Source organism: Lissotriton vulgaris, chromosome 1_1, assembly GCF_964263255.1.
Source record: "Lissotriton vulgaris chromosome 1_1, aLisVul1.2, whole genome shotgun sequence".
NCBI classification, from domain to species: Eukaryota; Metazoa; Chordata; class Amphibia; order Caudata; family Salamandridae; genus Lissotriton; species Lissotriton vulgaris.
Genome location: NC_141685.1, coordinates 1708956034 through 1708975778, shown reverse-complemented (window position 1 = coordinate 1708975778; position 19745 = coordinate 1708956034). Strand labels below are relative to the sequence as shown.

At 41.7% G+C, this 19745-nt stretch overlaps 1 protein-coding gene across 4 annotated transcripts in view; it reads right to left on the bottom strand.

Annotated features, from left to right (window-relative positions):
- Positions 1-19745, bottom strand: part of GATA3 (GATA binding protein 3) — a 35637-nt gene that overhangs the window by 4527 nt on the left and 11365 nt on the right. For 3 of the 4 annotated variants that reach the window (XM_086918968.1, XM_086918965.1, XM_086918966.1), the window contains exons 4-5: positions 10196-10341; positions 7227-7352 (exon numbers count right to left, since the gene is read on the bottom strand). In XM_086918968.1, coding sequence (XP_086775094.1) covers positions 7227-7352; positions 10196-10341 — 272 coding nt within the window. The remainder of the gene's footprint in view (positions 1-7226; positions 7353-10195; positions 10342-19745) is intronic. The other variant, XM_086918967.1, reaches the window with a different exon arrangement.

The window sequence follows — 19745 nt, the reverse complement described above, 5'->3', positions numbered from 1 at the left end:
GTGTGTGTGTGTATGTATGTATGTGTATGTATGTATGTATGTGTGTGTATGTATGTATGTGTATGTATGTATGTATGTATATATATATATATATGTATATATATATATATATATATATATATATATATATATATATATATATATATATATGTATATATATATATACACACACACACACACACACACACCTAGTGGATACAACATGGCACACTGAGACCACACCAACAAACTCTAAGGAGGAATCGCCATCATCCACAAAGAAACAAACTGCTGCACCATCACCGAAGACAACACCACAGTGATCATGGAACACCTCAGTTTCCTACTCCACATCGATGGCAAAGCAACCATCAAAGGCACCCTTGCCTAGAAAGTCCCAGGACCATGCACCAGCCTCTGTGACACCATCACAGACTTCATGGCCCCACTGGCTATTCAGTCCAAACACTATATCTTCCTCAGAGACCTCAACTTCCACCTGGACAACCCCACAGACACTAACTCTGAAAACCTCCTGGAATTAATGGACAACATCAGCCTCATCCTGCTGGTTACAGACCCCATACACAGAGCAGGACACACACTGGACCCTATCCTCACGTCCAGCAACAAAGTATAATACAGCCACACCATGGAACTCACCTGGTCCGACCACTCCATCATCCACTTCATAATCACAGAATCACCCTGCACTACCCTAACCCTTCCAGAACCTCATTCCGAAGCTGGATCAAAGTGGCACAGACCCCATAGATGGAAGCCCTCAGCACCACCCAACCCGACGTCGCAACCAACCTGGAACAGGCAATCATATCTTCAACACCTGTATCACCAACGCCACCTACATAGTCTCCACATCAACCAGCCAAAACTCATAGATCCACCAAACAAGCCAGCTGGTACACACCAGAACTCAGCACTATGAAAAACAGCTGCAAACTACTGGAGAGCGCATACAGCATAAACAACACAGACCGAGCCACCTTCAAGTCAGCCCACAACAAACACCACCAATGGCTAGAAAGACACGCAAAAAGACACCCTTGCAGACCACATCAAGGCTAACACCAACCACGCCAATGATCTCTTCACCATTGTTAGGGAGTTCTCCTGCCCAAAAGCCGCCATGAATATGATCCTTCCCTCACAGGAACTATGCGATGCTCTAGCGAATCACTTCCACCATCCATAATCTACAGGAACTTTGACCCCCCAACACACTGACCTCCTAAGCCTCCTCACTCCAGCGGAGGCCCCCGACCAACATCTCACTACACCAGACACCACTGCCATCATGAACTCCATCCACTCAGAAGCACCCACTGACCTATGCCCCACTGCCTCTTCAACCGAGGAAACGAGATCGGCCAATAACTCACCGCCATCTTCAACACATCCATCGCCACAGCCACATTCCCCGGTGCATGGAAAAATGCAGAAGTTAGACCTCTTCTCAAGAAACTCCGCACCCCCCAGCGAAATCCAGAACTACCACTCCATCTCGCTGCTCCTGTTTCCCACTGAAGTCCTAGAGAAGGTCATCAACAGACAGCTCACCGAACACCTAGAGAAAAACAAGTTGCTAGACACCTCCCAATTCAATTTCTGGGCCAGCCGCAGCACCAAGACCACCCTGATCTCTGTAATGGATGACATCTGCACCCCACTCAACAGAGGAGAATCAGCGGCCCTGATCCTCCTCAACCTCTCCGCAGATTTCAATAACGTCTCCCACCACTGCACCCGATTGGAATCCAGGGAGATGCACTCAGATGAAAAGCATCATTCCTCTTGCGATACATGTAGAGAATCTGCCTACCTCTCTTCACCTCAGAACCTACGAGCACCATTTGTGGTGGCCCTCAAGGCTCACGCCTCAGCCCCACTCTCTTCAACACCTACATGATGCCTCTAGCAGACTTCGTCAGAACCCACGATATCAACATCATATCCTATGCCGACAACACCCAGCTCATTATCTCACTCTAAGCGGACCCTACCACCACCAAGACCAATTTCCATAACTGCATAAAGAACATCGCAGCCTGGATGAGCGACAACTGTCTGAAGCTCAACACAGACAAAACCGAAGTGCTGATCTTTCGCAACCATGCCTCTCTCTGGAACGACACTTGGTGGCCTGCTGATCTCGGATCCACACCCACACCAAAAGACCATGCCCACAACATCATCATCATCCTGGTCAGCAAACTCCCAATGAAACGAGAGATCAACACAGTCTCCTCTGCCTGCTTTCACACTCTCTACATTCATCGAATAATCTTCAAATGGCTCCCCATAAGCATGAGAAAAACTGTCATGCAAGTCCTAATCACCAGCCATCTGGACTACAACAATGCCCTGTATGCAGGAAACACCACAGATTTCATGAGAAGGCTCCAAACTATACTGAATTCTGTGGTAAAATTGATCCTCAACCTGTTCAAATGGATCCACATCATCCAATACTTGAGGAACCTCCACTGGCTGACCATCCAGAAAATATGCCAATTCGAGCTACTGACACACGCCTACAAAGCCCACCATGACCAAGGACCAGCATCCATGAACCACTGCCTGAACTTCCACCAACCATCCAGAAACGTTCACTCCACCTCCCTTACCCTGGCATGGACACCACACATCCACAGTAGCCACAGCAGAGGCTGCTCCTTCTCACCCTTAGCCACCAGGTCCTGGATCGCCCTCCCTCTCCACCTCCGAACATTACTCTCGCTAACGGACTTCAGGAAGAGACTCAAGACCTGGCCGTTTGACTATCCCAGCAACCAGGCACCTGGATACCCCCATTGGTGATAAGCAGCGCTCTACAAAGATTGATTGATTGATTGAATTGATTGATTGATTGATTGATTGATTGATTGATTGATTGATTGATTGATTGATTGATTGATTCAGAGGATAAAGATGGGCGCAGAGTCTGTAATTCGTCACGGATCACTGAGCTTGCTCCTTATTAGTTTGACATGGAATGACATCTACTCGCTAGGCCACTAAGTTTCTGCAAGACTCTGCTCTGCTGCTTGACGTATTTTCCTGTCATTTTAATCAAAACTGGAACAACCACAGAAGTAAGCCCTAAGTAATTGAGAACCCGCCTAGTTTACTTTGCTAGATGTTGCAATTTGCATTTGAACTAGAATACAACTTAAATTCTGAGTTGGAGTATTCATTTTACACTGTGGAATTCCACTCGCCCCCCCCCCTGACTAAAAGTGGGCCACTATTCCTATATTTGGTTTTCCCTGATTCTGGAACACCAGACCTGATTTTACCAGGCGGTAATCCCATATGTAAAAATCACACGCCTCTGGCTGCAGCAGCAGCAGTCAAGTTTCAGTCGCCACTTTTTATTCCTGACAGGGGTAGAATTCAGTGGTCCCCTCTTGTAGAGCTTACCTTTCATTTCTTTCACCTAGTCTCCACTGCCTCCTGACCTCCCCGCCCCAACGTGTGGCAGAAGCATATTTACCACCTGCACCAGGCAGATAGATGGGGAATGCATGTGTTAAACTTCAAGAAATTGTGAATTCCGTATTTTTTTTTACTACTGGCAATGGTGGCCTTTCTGTAGGGAATGCAAAATTCATAATTTATGACAATTATTTCATTTCCATGATTAACTTTACTTAAACAAAGGAATTTCGTATTTCAGGTTACCTTTTAATTTTCGTGCATTTTGAAACTAATCGGAAGCCTAGAAAAATATTACTTTTAACATATAATGTAAAAACACATAACAATTAGCATGTGTATTATGGTGAGGTCTGCCGTTTTTATGGTAATTATTTTTTTTAACATTTTCGAGTGTATTTATCCATATTAAATGTGTGTTCATTGTATTGGTATTTACACATATATTTTTTGGGGGGAAAATGAAGATCCAATTATAATATTTGCGGATTCTTTTAACTGATGAATGTACATTCGGAACTGGTACGTGCAGAACTTTGGTCATATGAAGAAGCCACAAAACATCTGTAAACAACATTGTACAAAGACATGAGCATATCAGCAACTACTCTAAGTCGCTTTTTTTGTAACTGCTTATGATGTAATGTGCACAAATATTGGAATGAAAGTCAAGATTCACTGCATGGAGGGTCTCCTACAGATGGTTTTTTTCTGTAATTATTCTGTTTTAAAAACAGCGAAACACGTTGTTTTCTGTCTGTAATCATGTCGAAATCAGTAGCAGGTAATATTGAGAGACTTAGTTATGGTCCAGTACTATTGTTTTGGACTTCTGGCTGCATTTCAAACAACTCGACCTGTGACGTCATGGTTTATTATCATGTACCCAGAAGACACTAGTGCCATTATTGTATCATAATATGCATACATGATGTGTGGTGCAAAACACTATTCATGAATGCAACAAACAATAGATCCTGAGCAATTATCCAAAACCAAAGTCCTCAGACACAAGATGATCTTCTCAGTCTTCTTTTTATTTTCCAACACTCTTCAATGCAAAGGTCTAGCTGCCAACACGTGTTTCGTCTTACGTGGCGTAAGCCAAAGACTTCCTCTGGGCTAACTATCATATAAAACTACGCAAATGACTAGCAACTTCAAGCAGGAGTAATTCAATATATGTAACCAGTGTCCAAAGTATGTCAATTCCCAATTCGAGTACAGGATTAAACAGCCTCTCCAGATTTATTGCCTAATCTCAGTTGCTCCTCAGTAATTCAAAGATGGATGGATGAAAGGACCCAACAGAAGCAGGCACTTGGGCAAGTACTTTGAAAAAGCTGGAATTTCCAGTGGCTCAATGCACTTGCACTTTTTGAATTTCACTAATGTACAATTTAAAATTTGACATGATTTGTGTTTTAATATAAATGTACAAAATTGAGGACTTGATATTCCCAATTAATAGTTGTGAATCATGGGTATAAAATTCCATGAATCCTAATTTAAATTTGAGAATTGAGAGCAAGTGGAAAGCTAGCTTTAGTGATAAACATTTGTGAATACTAAGAGTAACACATTGAAATATGGCCGCCATACTCTGCTAGGCAAAGCCCTACTGGTAGAATATTGAGTCCTTTGCCTGTTTTTACTACCACTGTGTTGTGTATTTTAACTGAAAAAAAATGATGGATCGGCATCGCGAACAAGGAAGCTTGACTTGCGAAACGCGTAGATGTAACTCGTCTATATGTAAATAAACTGAGTGTATTTTAAAACCCCACCTTGGAGTGCCGGATGATTGTCTACTTTGCCTCTGGATGATCCTATATTCGATATATATATATGGTTGGAGGGGTGTATAGATAGGAGGGTAAATGGGCATGTAGCCATATACACAGATTAATTGGTGGGTGGGTGAATGAGTGGAGAGCTGTGGCTGCTGAAATGAGATTGATACAGGAAACGCCAAATTAATGAAACCTGCCCCTAATAATTATTGATCACTCACCCCCCTAACAACTAACTCCCTTAAATACTGCTGTCTTTCCATCCAATTTTTCTCTCAATGTACACTATATGGCAAGGAGAAATGTTGACCAAATGAGGATCACTTGTCAAAGGGAAGCTCAAAACATTAATCCACAAAAAACAGAACCTGTATTTGCTTTGAGGCTAGGCTACATTGATTCAGACCGACTGATGGACCTGCATAGGAAGCAATGGAGAACTGGCCTACTTTTGCCACTTGGACAGCAGGACAGGAAGATGTAGAAAGAGAGAGACAATGAGCAAGACGACACACAGGCAATGCCTACTTATTTAGTCATTTTGTAAAGGCAACTGGAAGGCTATTCAATTAGTTATAAGTTATTCTATTATTAATTTATTTTGTTGAATGGCTCAGTTAAGATGTTACTATAATGAAGACAGACGCTTGATTGCCTTGGAATATGTCCAATAATGCATTAAAAACATCATGGATTTATAAAAATTTTGAGTAATACTATCCTATATATTATGTGCTTATAATACATGCGAGACTGCAATTCCTGTATAAAAAGTGTGCCTCAAATTTCCTTATTATAGCCGACTAGTGGCATCCCTAGTTGCTAGTATAAAAGAAATTATGTAACCCCTCAAGCAATAGTTAATTGCTGTTGAGCTCTGACATCCTAACGCTTACTGCCAGAGCCATCAGTCGAGGGGAAAGACAGATCATATTTAAAATTTTACAAAATGAAAACAAACGTCTTTTTTCCTTCTTCTGCTCTGTTTTTGTAGATGAACAATGATAAGCAGAAAGGAGAAGTCCATGGCAACTTTTTTTTTTTCATACTTTGGAAGATTACAGGAAAAATTAAATCTCTTTACGTGTTTCTACACATCTGAGACTTGTACTAATATGATACCAATATCTTTTTGTAACAACGACCCCAATGCTTTTTGGTGTGTTTAATTTTGTACTAGATATTCAGATGTTATTCTTCATATTTACAGGCTATCAGTGATTTGTGGGAAGGGCTGTGTTGTGACCAAGTGCATTAAGGAATATTAGAACATTGGAATGTTGGGAGCTCCATTGAAACCAATGGAGTGCTCTGGGCTTATAATGGCTGGTATAAGCCTGGAGCTCCAACATTCCAATGTTTCTTTGTTCAGCTCTGGCTGTGAACAAAGGCTTCAGGGAGCCTCACGCTTCCAAAAGGCTTTGTTTTTTTGTTAGAACATTCTGTCCTCTAGTGACAGAATGTTCTAATAGCCTTATAGCCCTTCGTAGAGGGCTTTACCGCTATTAAAGTCCCTCTCCCTTGTTAAAGGCCCTCGCCTTCGGCTCGGGGCCTTTAACGCTGGAGAGGGCCTTTAATAGCCGGTAAAGCCCTCTACGGCGGGCTATAAGGCTATAATGTACCACATTCTGTATATCATAAGGATATTCCAAGTCACCTCAGTGTTCCATGACCTTAAAAAGGACCTCCTACTAAGTGACTTGCATTATCCTTATAATGTACAGCAGAGGAACCTTATCTTGTATAATACATAAAGAATGTCATCATTACTGTTTTGTATATTATATATATACTGTGTTTGTAATTGTTACTATTACTTATTATGACTATTATAGTTTGTGTTATTGCTTGTAGCACTGCTGAAAAATAGTAGATCTTGCTAATAATCACCTCAAAGTTACACATTTTATAGGCATCAGAAGGATGAAAAGCTGTTTGACCCGCCAGGATTTGTCCTCTAGTCTACGCCCACTGGCCAAGAGTTGGAATTACACTTACATTGTGCAGTTTGTAATAAAGTCCACACGCGTTGCAGACAGGATCCCCGTTGGCATTTCTCCTCCACAGGGTGGTGGTGGTCGTCTGACAATTGGCACAGGAAGTGCCTGCTCTTCTAGCTGCAGACTACGAGCAAAAAAAAACATTTCAAATATACAGAGTGGAGGCATTGATGTAAATATAAACAAAAGCACAAACACTAACCCACAACCTCATCTTATCTCCTTTGCTGAGCGATATTAGAATTGTCATCTTTATATATGTTATTACTGTTGTCATTATTATAACTACCAATGGTATTATATAATTAGTAGTGTTACTGTCCCTATTGGTGTTTTTGTTGTTATAAACTTCACGAATGTGCCTTCAAATAAAACAAAGAGAACACTAAAAAGCCAGGAAAACTCTCTTATAGATGTAAAACGTTCTAAGCTATACAAGTAATAACAGAGTTTTTACTGTCTTAAGGCGTAATGCTCAACCCATACTCATTCTGTGTATGTCTTTCAGCCTTTTGTTGAAAATCATGAAGTTAAATATGTTACTGTGTTAAAACAAGAATAGGCGTGAGAAGAATGGTGATGATTTTTTCACCTATAAAATTAATAATGCATGTTAAAAAAATTCTGCCAGAAGTGCAACGCCCTGTAAATCAGCTAACTACTACCGAATATATAAAGACGAACGGAATTTAAAGTATGGCATATGAGTTGGTAAAGTAAAATAAAGTGCTTATTTCTAAACAGCGTCTAGACATTATTTAAATGTACAATGTACTAGGTAAGAGCAATTACTATAAAGAGCGCCTGTGAACTATTTTTGCATTTTGGTAGCTGAAAAAAGAACAAGTGTTGCTATTGCTCAATCAGTGCTCACGATACCCACATTGGAGGACTGAAAGGCTGAGTCAGCCTTGCTGGCATCCTAGCCTGTGCCCTGGGGATTGTAAAGGTCCCTGCAGCAGATGCATTAACCTGCTGTGTTAGCACACTGACTCCAAAGATCTCAGTGTTGCCAACAAACCTGGGCTGTTTTAGTTAGCTCTGGAAAACTGATTCCATATACGTTAGAAGTGTCAAAGGTTCTGGGATGGGACTGGAATGCGGTATTGTACAAAGGTTGATGGTCAGAGTTGGCTGTGGGCGGTCCTGGCTCGTAGCAAGTGACAGCTTGCCTGCCAATGTCCCACCGAGTGATGCGAGGGGCACTGCGCTTCAAGCAGACTGTTTATTGTAGCTCAGGATGCGTTTTAATTGTGATTCCTTGCATACTTTGCAGCTCCCCGCCAGAAAAGGGGGTTCCCCATCTTTGTGCTTTTGAATAAAAGAGCCCTTAATGGCTCTGTAAGGGAGACAGGCCTTCAGCGTGCACGACTTATCTGCTGCGCTCAGACATCCGGCAGCCTATTCCTAGGAAGTTTGTCTTTCACATTAAGAGAGAGAAAGCGAGCTTGAGAAGCCAGAAATGGAGGCCCTGGCAGAACTTCCCTCGCTAGAAAGACCTTTCCTTTCACTAATGAGGGTGTGAAAGATGTCAGTCCCATGAGTGGGCCGTGGGCACCAGTGCTGTCTGAAGAAGCTGAGACAGCTCTGTCCGGAGGGTGAGGCCTACAAGGACTAACGTCACTGTAGCGTCTGAGATCCTCCCTTTACAGCAGGTTAGTCCACACATTTTATTTATTTTAATTCGCATCGCATTTTATCTGGTCTTTTTGTAAAGTACTAGCGCAGCTGGAAAGCTGCTTTAAAGTGATCAAGAAGAGAGGGAGCGAAATGAAGCAGCGAAACATATTGAGAACCTGTGTGAAGCCATATCAAAATCTAGACAGGCTTCAATGTCAGGATATTTGTGTGTGTGTGTGTTTATCATCCCAGTAATGCAAAGTACAGATTTACATTGATGTGAATACATATTTATTTTTGTTTTTAATCGCTTAAAACACATTGGGAAATAATTCATAAAGAGTCTTATACATCTTAAAGTCCTGTAATGTCATATAGTGGTTTTGGAGATATTTATAAACCAATCTGTTTTCCTTCTTGTGTGCATATGTTTTTCCTAAAAAGTCCTACCTAGACATTGCAGTTTTGTATTTGTGTTTATTGGGGAGCCACTAGCCCTCATAACAACAGTGTTGTAAATGGCGCCAAGCATGAATAAGGACAATTTGGGTGGGAATTCAGAGGTAGATCAATTTAATACGTGAAGGTTCGAGAAATGAGATACCCCATGGTACTTCAGTGCCCCCCTCTTAGAACTGAGACTTCTATATAGATGTTGACATTTATTCTATAACACATCCGTGTTTATTAACTGTAGCACAAGCATATGAATTACAAATGTAAACACCCATTTCACGTAACATATATAACAAATAGCATGTACAATTGTATTGAAATATGTCCTGGCTGGAGTCAAAAGCTATATAATTTCCCCAGAAATGAAACAAATCTAAAATGTGTAGGTTCATGCAGAGACAGTGGAATCCTTTTTCAAGCATGAAAGACCTGCTTGTGCTGTGCACAGCACCTATGAATCTCAAAGAGCGCTTAATCAAGAACTTTGCACTTTTACAGATAGGAACTCCTTAATACAATGGGGCCTGTGCGTATGAGGTCTTACCCTGAAAAACAATTTTCATATTCTGACCTGACCTCATCTCCCGCTACCATTCCTCATCCCCCAAAAATATTCTCAGTGATGGCCGACCTCCGTCCCACGATTATATGAAAATGGAAATAAAAAACTAGTGATGGTTCTATAACCTTAGCAGGCACATTGATAGAAACGTGCATTATGGAACCGATAGTGTCTGTTCGGTCTTACTTGAAAACACTTCTTCGGTTGACTATAACAAGTCTTTTGACTGGGCTGCCAAATCCCCGGAGAAAGCTTCCCTTCCTGAGCTGAGGAAATTAAAGAAAGAAAGAAAAAAGCGTTGGTGCGTTGGGTCAGAAGGAGCTACTTACCAGCCTCCGCTTGGGCTTGATGAGGGGCCGGTTCTGGCCATTCATTTTATGGTAGAGCCCGCATGCGTTACACAAGTAGTGCCCCGTGCCGTCTCTCCTCCACAGGGGTGTGGACGTGGCCCCGCAGTTTACACACTCCCTGCCTTCTGAAAACAAGAGGGCACATAGTTCACTTTAGGGACCACAGACTGACCACCAGCTACCTCCACCTGGGGTTATACATGCTGTTTCTGGGCCAGCCAGCATAGTGTAGAATTCAACCCAACTCCAACAAGCACTGAAACATTCATCCACACACCGGCTAGTTTTAATGTATGTGTATAGAAGCTGAAAAGTAGATTCAGACACCTATTAGAAGCAGTAAAACATCCTCATGCATTTCTCTTAACATGTATCCACAAAGGCCTTGATGGTACCCTCCAGTATAAACACTATATGCCACCAAAAAACAAAAGGGCAAAAATATAACCATGGGAGCAGGGGCTCATCACCAGCCACCTGGCAGTGGTTGGAGGCTATGAAGGATGTCCTGAATTATATATGTCAATGGTCAATCAATTTATCGTTTGTTGATAGGGATTGCAGCCAAACAGAAAAATAAATAAATCCACATTTGATCAAGACATGCTATAAAAACAATAACTAACACTTCCTCAAATGTGTGTTCCCCTGATTTATTTTATTTCCCTCAATTCATTCATAACTGTGTCAAGAAGCCATTAGATAAAAGAAATATAAATCAAAAGAAAAAGCAACAATATTGAAAATGCTAATTTCTAAAACAAAGTTGTTTTCGAAATCTGAATCCACTCTTAATGGTTAGACTTTTGGCTAGAAATATATACAAGTATTCAACTGAAGCTGAATATCTGAATGTTTAAATCAGCCCCACTGGGTAACTATTTAAAGGCAGTCTTCGATACACCCCTACCTAGCTGAGCATAGATCTTGAATTCACAGCACCAAACAAAGATAATCACATTAATCCATCCATTGAACAATCTCCATTGTCACTAGTGTGAGGCAGGGAAAACCAGAAGAACTCTAAATGGTACTGGGTGAATCTGACCTTACTGAAAATACAGAGCATTTTTGTGGTGTTGCTGATTATCTGTGCACATGTAGTCAATTTATGTTGATTCCCCAATGTCTAACCATATCTCTTTTACATTGTGGTCGTTTCCACAGGACTGAGTTTTCGCTATGAGGTAAGTTACAAGTGTTTTTTATTCAGGATGCAATCCGATTCTATATTTGGTGGTAGGACTGAGGGAGCACCAAGGAAGATTTTGTGGGTGTGCCCTCTGTTCAAAAACCACCCTCCACCAACATTCCCTATTCAGAGGGTTCCACAAGTATCCGTTCAATTACAAAGAGTGCATTTGGAGCAGAAGCCAAGCTGGAATATATACTGATTTGTCGCTGGTTGCTAGAGAATCCTTGCTTTTTGTTTAATGCTGCACAACTACAGAATTGTGCATTCGTGGGCAAATTGTCCAGTAAGATGCTAATCAAATGATGCCACCTGGAAATATAATAGGAAGCTCTTGCAATCTGGAAAACAAGGTGGTGCATGGGCCCAGCCCACCCATAGGCAACACCTTTGGAGTTCATGCCAGGCTGGCATCTGCACCTAGGAGTGGTTTTTAAAAAGACTCAGTGCCTTGAAGTTAATTAGTTATTATGTGTTATTACAAAAGGGTGTTGGTTCAAGAGCTGCATCATGTGGGCAAATTCCAAGTGATAAAGCAAGCTGGCTGTGAAACAGGTGTCTCCTGCGGTGGCCCTATAGCATCTCCATGATTCTAAACAAAAGTGGCAATATATTTGTTTGCGGATCACATAGAAAAACGTCACACTGGTATGGCATCTGCAGCTCTTCAGTGGCTTTCAGGGCACTTCTTAGGCGTCTACGTCAATAAAACTACTTGTGTTGTAAAATGTGGGGCACTTTTAAGTGTTTCTTGTTGGCACCAACATGTTTCCCTCTCTTGAGGTTGCACTGTTAGGTGTTGGCACAAAATGAGTGTGCCCAATCTACTCTGCAGCAAGCGGATGTAGTATTTCCTTTTCAAAACACATTTACTCTATGGAAGCAGGGCAACCACCCGACCCCTTGTGACATCCCAATGTGTTTTAGACTTTTGCGGCCTATACAAGGGTCACTTTTGTCCGTGTTCCTACTGGTGTCCATCAGTGTGTTTATGATGCCATCAGAATGCCTCCAGCATTGGCCTGGAAAGTGATATTGAGGATGTAATCGCCCGGGCCAATAGGTAAATGTTACCTTGCAAAATAGTTAGATTACCAGAACATAGACAGCATCTTTTTGAACAACTACACCTGCCTGGCGGTAGATCCCTGCACTTGTTCTGTATGTGATTTGTTACAACCATTGCGTCAGGTAGGGATCTACTTGCCTGTCGATCCAAATATTAGATGACAATTTATGTTTTTAACTGACTTAGGGGCATATCAGCAACAACAGGTGATAATTATCTCTAAGCATACTTAGCGATAGGATAATTATCGCCGGCTATCGCTTGTTTTTATCACGGAGATAGCGCGCTATCAGCGACATTTATCTCCAAAGCGATAAAAACAAGCGAGTTAGCTGCCAAATGTGCAATTATCACTGGGATTCCAGCGATGATATCCAATGGAAAGTGGATATCATTGTTATCCAATGGAAGGTGGAAGGGCATAATTAACAATGATATCCACCTTCCATTGGATATCATGGCTAAGTCAAGCTAAAAGCAGGTGTAAGAAGAGTAGCACTAACCGCGGATAGCGCTACTTTTCTTATCGCTATGCTTGTTAGCGTGCCCATTGATAATTAGAGAAATGTCACGTAGCAACATTTCTCCAGTTATTTGGGAAAGGAACGCCCACTTTGCATCTCATTAGTAATGCAAAGGGAGGCATAGGGAATATGGGTGCTAACAGGCGATTATGCATGTTAGCACCCTCTTGGCGATAGGGCGAAAACATTATCTCTGCTTTTCTGACTTTTAAAGCGAAAAAAGCAGAGATAAGTCCCTTGATGATATGTCCTTAGTTCTTTTTTTTATCAGCACCATGTATTAGCAATTGGCACCGCCAAGGAAATCCCGCAATTCTCTAAGGAAGAGGGCAAAGTCTCTTAAGAGTGGTTACAAAAAACCCCGCTTCTAGCAGCCCTGTCCTGCAGCATGCTCACTGCTGAGGTGGAAGGCCCAGATGCATTTGGACTCTGCTTTGAGGAAAGGTTTCCATGAGAGACAGCAGCACCGGCACCTGCCTCACAGTATGTGGAAAAGATGCTGGTCACGCTAGCAGTTACAACCGGTCTAACAAATACTGAGTATTCTTTACTTCCTTTTCTGGCTGGTACAACTGAGGAATTAAGACTGCAGGGTTAAGGGGACTGCGAGCGGAAATACAGAGACTGATAATAAAAATTCAGAATAACAGGGAGGACTATATAATGCTACCATTACTACTACTGATAATGATACTTGCAATTTTACGGCTTCTTTTTTTCCCCTTCTTTCTCTTTTTTTACAGAGAAAGGGCAGTTTTATTTTTTATTATATTTTTCCCTTACTGGTTTTCTTCGGATTTTGCCTGTGTTCATCACATTTTGCTACGATATTTTATATTGATAATTTCATGTTTTTGAGTGGTTTTACTTTATGGCACACAATGCCCTTTTGCCCTTTCTGTGGAAAGCATTACATCTAAAAAATACCACAAAAACTACTACAAAAAATCAAACACCAGTATTATTATTATTATTATTATTATTATTATTATTATTATTAATATTATTATTATTATTATTATTAGTATTATTATTGTTGTTGTTTTGCTCTATGTTATTGTTATTAATATTTTAATAGTAATATGCGTGATAATATAGTTGATTATCCCTGATAATAATAAAATGATACATGTTACTATACATTTGTTAATTGTAGATCATTCTTAAGTAAAAACTATTGTAAAAGCACGCTAGGATCGACCTGGAGGGAGGAATGCAACTAGTTAAGCAGGCACACTGCCTAACTTTATTAAATGAATCTGCGGCTTTCTCCGAGCTGAGCAGAATTCCTCCTCGAGCAGTTTGAAGGTGAGTGAAAGCCCCTCGTGCCTGCGTTCATGTGCTAAACTCTGGGCATTTACTTCCATCTAGCTTTGTCTCATTTAGTCCTGTCAGAAAAAACGACAGGTTGACTTTTCACAATAACTGTCCCCGTTGGCAGAAACTGCCATTTTAGGAGCATTACTAATTTGTGGTGAAGACATTCCTTCATCCCACAGCTGAAGGAAAACCAGTTTCTCTTCTCTTCAAATCTTCGAACTAGGAAAATGTGCCTTTTTTTCTACCTTAGCCCCTCGCTTGAGGTTATTTTCTTGTAATCATGACTTGCAAACATGATATACCTTCAGAAATGTGACCCAAAAATACTCTAGTGACGCACCAATAGCAGAGACTTAATACCTGGGGCTGGTATGGAGGGGTCAAACTTTGTTAATTTTCATAGGTTATGGAGGGACGAGAGACTTGGAGCCCCCACTCTCCCTCGAAGAATACCCAACTACCACCGCTCAGATACAGAACTTAAAATGAGCCCTTCATTCCTAGTTGTAAACACAGAAATATGAACGCAGACAGCCCTAATATGGCAACCCAAGTGAAGAGTAAGGCACAACTTCTCACAGAAAAACATGGCTAGCTGGGCCCAAACACTCGATGGAAACGGTGTCAGACAGGACCACGGCCTGATTTCCATAGCATATGTCCACCAAAGCATGTAACTCCTTCTCATCAAGTGTCTGTCCATTTCAGAAATAATTGTATTGTTAATATCCATTTCAAGAAGATTTTAAGTCAAGTACTTTTATTGTAAGGGAGGCTGGTGTGAAAGAGGGGCATATGTACAACGCATGAGAGACATGTGGTTTCAGTCAGCAGGAAAGTACAGGGCAGACCAGAGAATGGTTTCTTTACAGTGCAAGCAGGCTTGGCTTTGGAAGGGACAAGCGGTCACTGAGAGGGACAGAATTTTCCAAGTATGTGCATCTCTAGGCAGAGCCACAGGTGTATACAATGAACAGGCTCCCTTGTTGATTTGGAGGTCTCTCAAGCTAGCAGAATTAAGATCATATCCTGAGAGTACTTAATGGCAACGGACAACTCTGTCTAAAGAGAAATATTGAGGCTTGCCAAATCTGGTTCTGCAGTCCACCAAAAGAGACCAGGACCCAAAATGATTGGTGGAATGGCCTAAAGAAACTGAGAGAAATCAACAGAGGCATAGATGTCCGAAAATTAAGATGGCTCTGATGCACATAAAACTCCAAAGACCAGTGGTGCAAGGTTGGAAACATTTTGATAATGCAGTATTCCTTTTCTCACAATTGGCACTTGCAGCAAAGTGGCCTTCTGACGTGGCCAGTGGGGCTCATGCTAGGGTGGAAGCCAGTGGTTCCAACCTGTTGTCCGGGGACCCCTGGGATTCCCGAAGCCTCCTCAGGGGATCTGTGATTACTTAGAAATTTTAATATTAACAGATTAATAAAGTGTATATAAATAAAGAAGCTAAATGTACAACTAGACATGTTTAAATGCACTGTATATGTGAAGGAATTTGAAATTGGAAACTAAAAATTCAATTAGTTTCCTCAGACTGATTTCCACAAGCAGTGTAAGTGCATCAAAAATAATATAGTATGGATAAGTGGCCTCAATTGAATTTAGAAAAGCTCCATCATAGTAAAATTAAAACTCTGATTTATTTTATCTATATGTTTGCGTTTTAAATTAAATTCGTCATCATTTGTGTATTTGTTTGAATCTGGGTTTTTCGGTATTGTTTTGTGGTTCAAATCATCAACAATGCCTAGGCTGGGCCCTCGGCTAGCAGTAATGAGTCAATGGGGATCCCAGATTCCAATAATGATTCAAGGATCTCCCCGGAAATTAAAAGGTTGAACGCCACTGGTGTAAACAATACAACTCTCATTACGTCGCCAGGTTGCTGTCTCTGAACTGTTGTTAGGTCTGGGCAGAGAGGCCCCAGCCTGCCTGGTGGTCTTTCATTTCTACACAGACCAGTGGACTATAGGCGTTAAGAAAAAAGCCTTAGCACATAAAAATCAGCATGGAAAGGGAAAACACAAAACTGTGACCACCCCATCTTTCTATATAATCCATTATTTTGGCAGTAGCAGCCGGGCCTGTCTACTACTCCAGTGTCATGTATATTACTGTACTGTGTTGTATTGTGTTTTGAACGGTATGGTGTTGTACTGTGTTATATTTCTTTGTATTGCAATGTGTCGAGTTGCAGTGTTTTGTTCTGTGTGGGATAGCTGATTTCAGATCCTTTTTGCTGAACTCCTGTCTGATTTTTGTTGGCCACTTGTAGCTCAGTGAGTCGAGTGTATGTGTACAGCCCATAGGCCATACACTGAAGAATTTCACGCCCCTGCTCTTGATAACCTGAGTAAGCAGCAAGGAGCTGGATATGGCTACCACACTTTGGCGAAGCACCAAATGAAAAAATCAGTTTGTGCCATACTGTACGTAAGGGTCAATATAATATTATTCTGCTCCCGTGGGGAGATGTCACTGGCGGAATTTCCATATCCAACACATGATGGTACAATGTCTGCATTTTTGGGGATGATGGCTCTGCATTATGCAGAAGGGTGCAGGGCCGACTTTATGCAAATTATGCAATGGTAGTATTGGGCTGGGGGTACAGCACCACATTGTACAAGGGGAACTGCTCCAAGCATTATACAGCGAGTCCAGTGCCAGTGCCATACAAATGGCACAGTGTCGGAATTATGCTCATGGGGGTGCAGTCATTATGAATAAGGCTCCCTGTTTTCCATTTTTACTGAGTTTTACAGATAATACAGACAGAAAACAATGTGTTTTCTGCCTGCATTTATTTTTAAAAGTTCTTTTAAGTGACGTTCCATGCTGTCTTTCATGAATTATAGGCCAGCAGTTAAGCAGATTGACAGCATGGAAAATTCAAAAACAGGAAGAAATTTCTTTAAGTAACGGCATATGTCAATATACACTTATGGTATAATGCTAGTATTTACCAGTGGATGTATTGTCATCTAATATTTGGCAGCTTAAATAGCTAAAACACAACAGACATCAAAGTATGAGTGTGTGACTATCAGTTTAATAGATATGGAAATGTATAGTTTTAGAACTTCATTTATACGCAAAACACAAAATAAATATGGATAAATACAGATAAAATGGCCCAAAAATAAATATGGATAAATACAGACATAAATGGCCAAAAAATAAATACAATAAAACTATGAGTCCTAATTATGAAGGCGAGTGCCAGCATCAGGCAGTGTGCAGTGCTGGAATTATGCCTGGGATGTTGTGCCTACATTAAACGGTAGAAGCCAAGCCTTCACCATACACCCGGTGCCATGACAGTTTGAGCAAAGGTACAGTGCCCGCAATATGCCAAGCATTCAGTACCAGCTTTATGAAGGGTGCACATCCAGAGGTACAGGCAGGGTGCAGTTCTAGCATTATGCAGGCAACACATCAGTAACATCATGGTTGTACTAAGTGTATTTTTTTTATCAAACCATAAAGGCATACATTCCCTAAGACATTTTCATGCATTCCACCCTTAGAAGTAAATCTCACATGATAAGAGGGGAGTGCAGAAAAGCACGAAAAACACTTCCTGTTTACAGGGCTTTGCATACTCCTGAAAAGCAAAGTGAGCTCAAGGCTTCTAGAAAGCTCTCAACGTGTCTCCTACTTGTCTATAATTGTAACATAATAGGGAAGTAGCTACTACCGGTGCAGCAGGAGCAGTGACACCAAGGACCAGAGCCCTGAAAGGCAAATGGAACCCTGACAATGCTGTATTTTACTACGCCCAACTGAAGCCACGGGGGGGGGGGCATTTTCCTTATGTGCACCAGGGCCCATTGCATCTTTGCTAAACTAATGTCTGAGGGCAGGAGTGGAAAACGCACAGGTCCCCTGATTCCATCAGAGAAGATGAAAGTGTTCTGCTGTGGAAAGGGAGGGAGCTGCTGAATTTAAAGTATGCACCTTAATTTTTCAGAAGGTTTATCTATTGAAAGCAGGAATTGCTTAGAAAAAATAATAAAAGTTTTAAAGGAGACATAAAAAAGTAGCTTGGTGTTTAAAACATGTTGTGGCTAACTGACTGCAGCGTTTGCTTGGTTTTAAATGTGTGAGTTTATAGACTAGCTCTGTTAGCACGAGATGGTGGTGTGGTCGCACTTCTTGCTTTGAGTGCCTCCTCCTCACTCCGGGTGGTGACAGCAGCCACAAGCCTGTCACAGTTGTTAACCACGGGCAACACGTGCATCAGAGCATGCAATGTGTCAACTTTTACGTGAATGGAGTCAAGGGCCGCTCTGCTGTACCCAGGCTAAAGCCAAACGCCGTGGCTTGAACTCGCAGAGCCTGCTCCAGGCCAGTCCTCAGTCCCTATCTCACAAGATCAGCTCAAGGCCAGTCCTGTTCTCATAAGTCATCCCGGCCTTAAACCGCACAGTCTGCTCCGGACTAGTCCTGTTTGCAGCTGCGGCCACTACGCTGAGCCTTCCGAAGGCCACAGCTGGACGGAACGATGACGGTCTCAGGCCCTGGGAAGGAGGCGCGCGCTTTCTCCGGCCCGCCGCACGAGCGCCTCGACCCGTTTTTACAATAAATGTAAGCACTGCCTGTAAACAAAATAAGGGCAAAATACAACGTACAGAACTCCAAAGCAACGAAGCTAGGGGATGCTCTCCATGCCCCATGGCAAAAAATCAAGGCCTTGGAGATGCGTCCAGACTGCTCCAATGTATTATTATTATTAATATTATTACTACTACGACTCATTAGCATTCTCCTCGGCATCATAATGTGTGTGCTGTTGCTTTAATGATGATAATAACAATAATGTAGATGCAATTATCGCGTTTTTGTTGTTATTATTGTTACTAGTATTATTATTGTTATTATGATTACTATAACGGTTACATTATTTCTATTATTGTTATATGTTATTATTAGTGCTGTTGGTGCTCATGCTGCTATCATCAGTGTTGCTACTGGGCGTATTATTACTATAGGCATTATTACTATTATTAATAAAGAGCATTACTCTCAACACCCTAATGTGTACCGCTGCTATAATGATACTAATAAAAATGTGGCAGTAATAGTAATGTTATTAATGAGGATCGTTACAATTATTATTATTAAATAACTATGCATTATCATATTATTAATATCGTTATTATTATTTTTGCTATGTCTTGCTGCTGGTTCAGCCGTGTCAGCAGTACTGTTCAATGGTTGCCTGGTGTGTTGAATTGTGCCGCACACCCCACACGCGGCTGCTGCTGTTTCTGCCCTCTCTCTCCTTCCGAAGCCGTGAAGGAGTCCTCGTGCACCGGCCTCTCTTGCCACTAATGCCACGAGCCCGTCCACGCCATCGGGCGCTCCCTGCACACCCCGCCGCCCCGCTCCGGCCCAGTCCGCGGT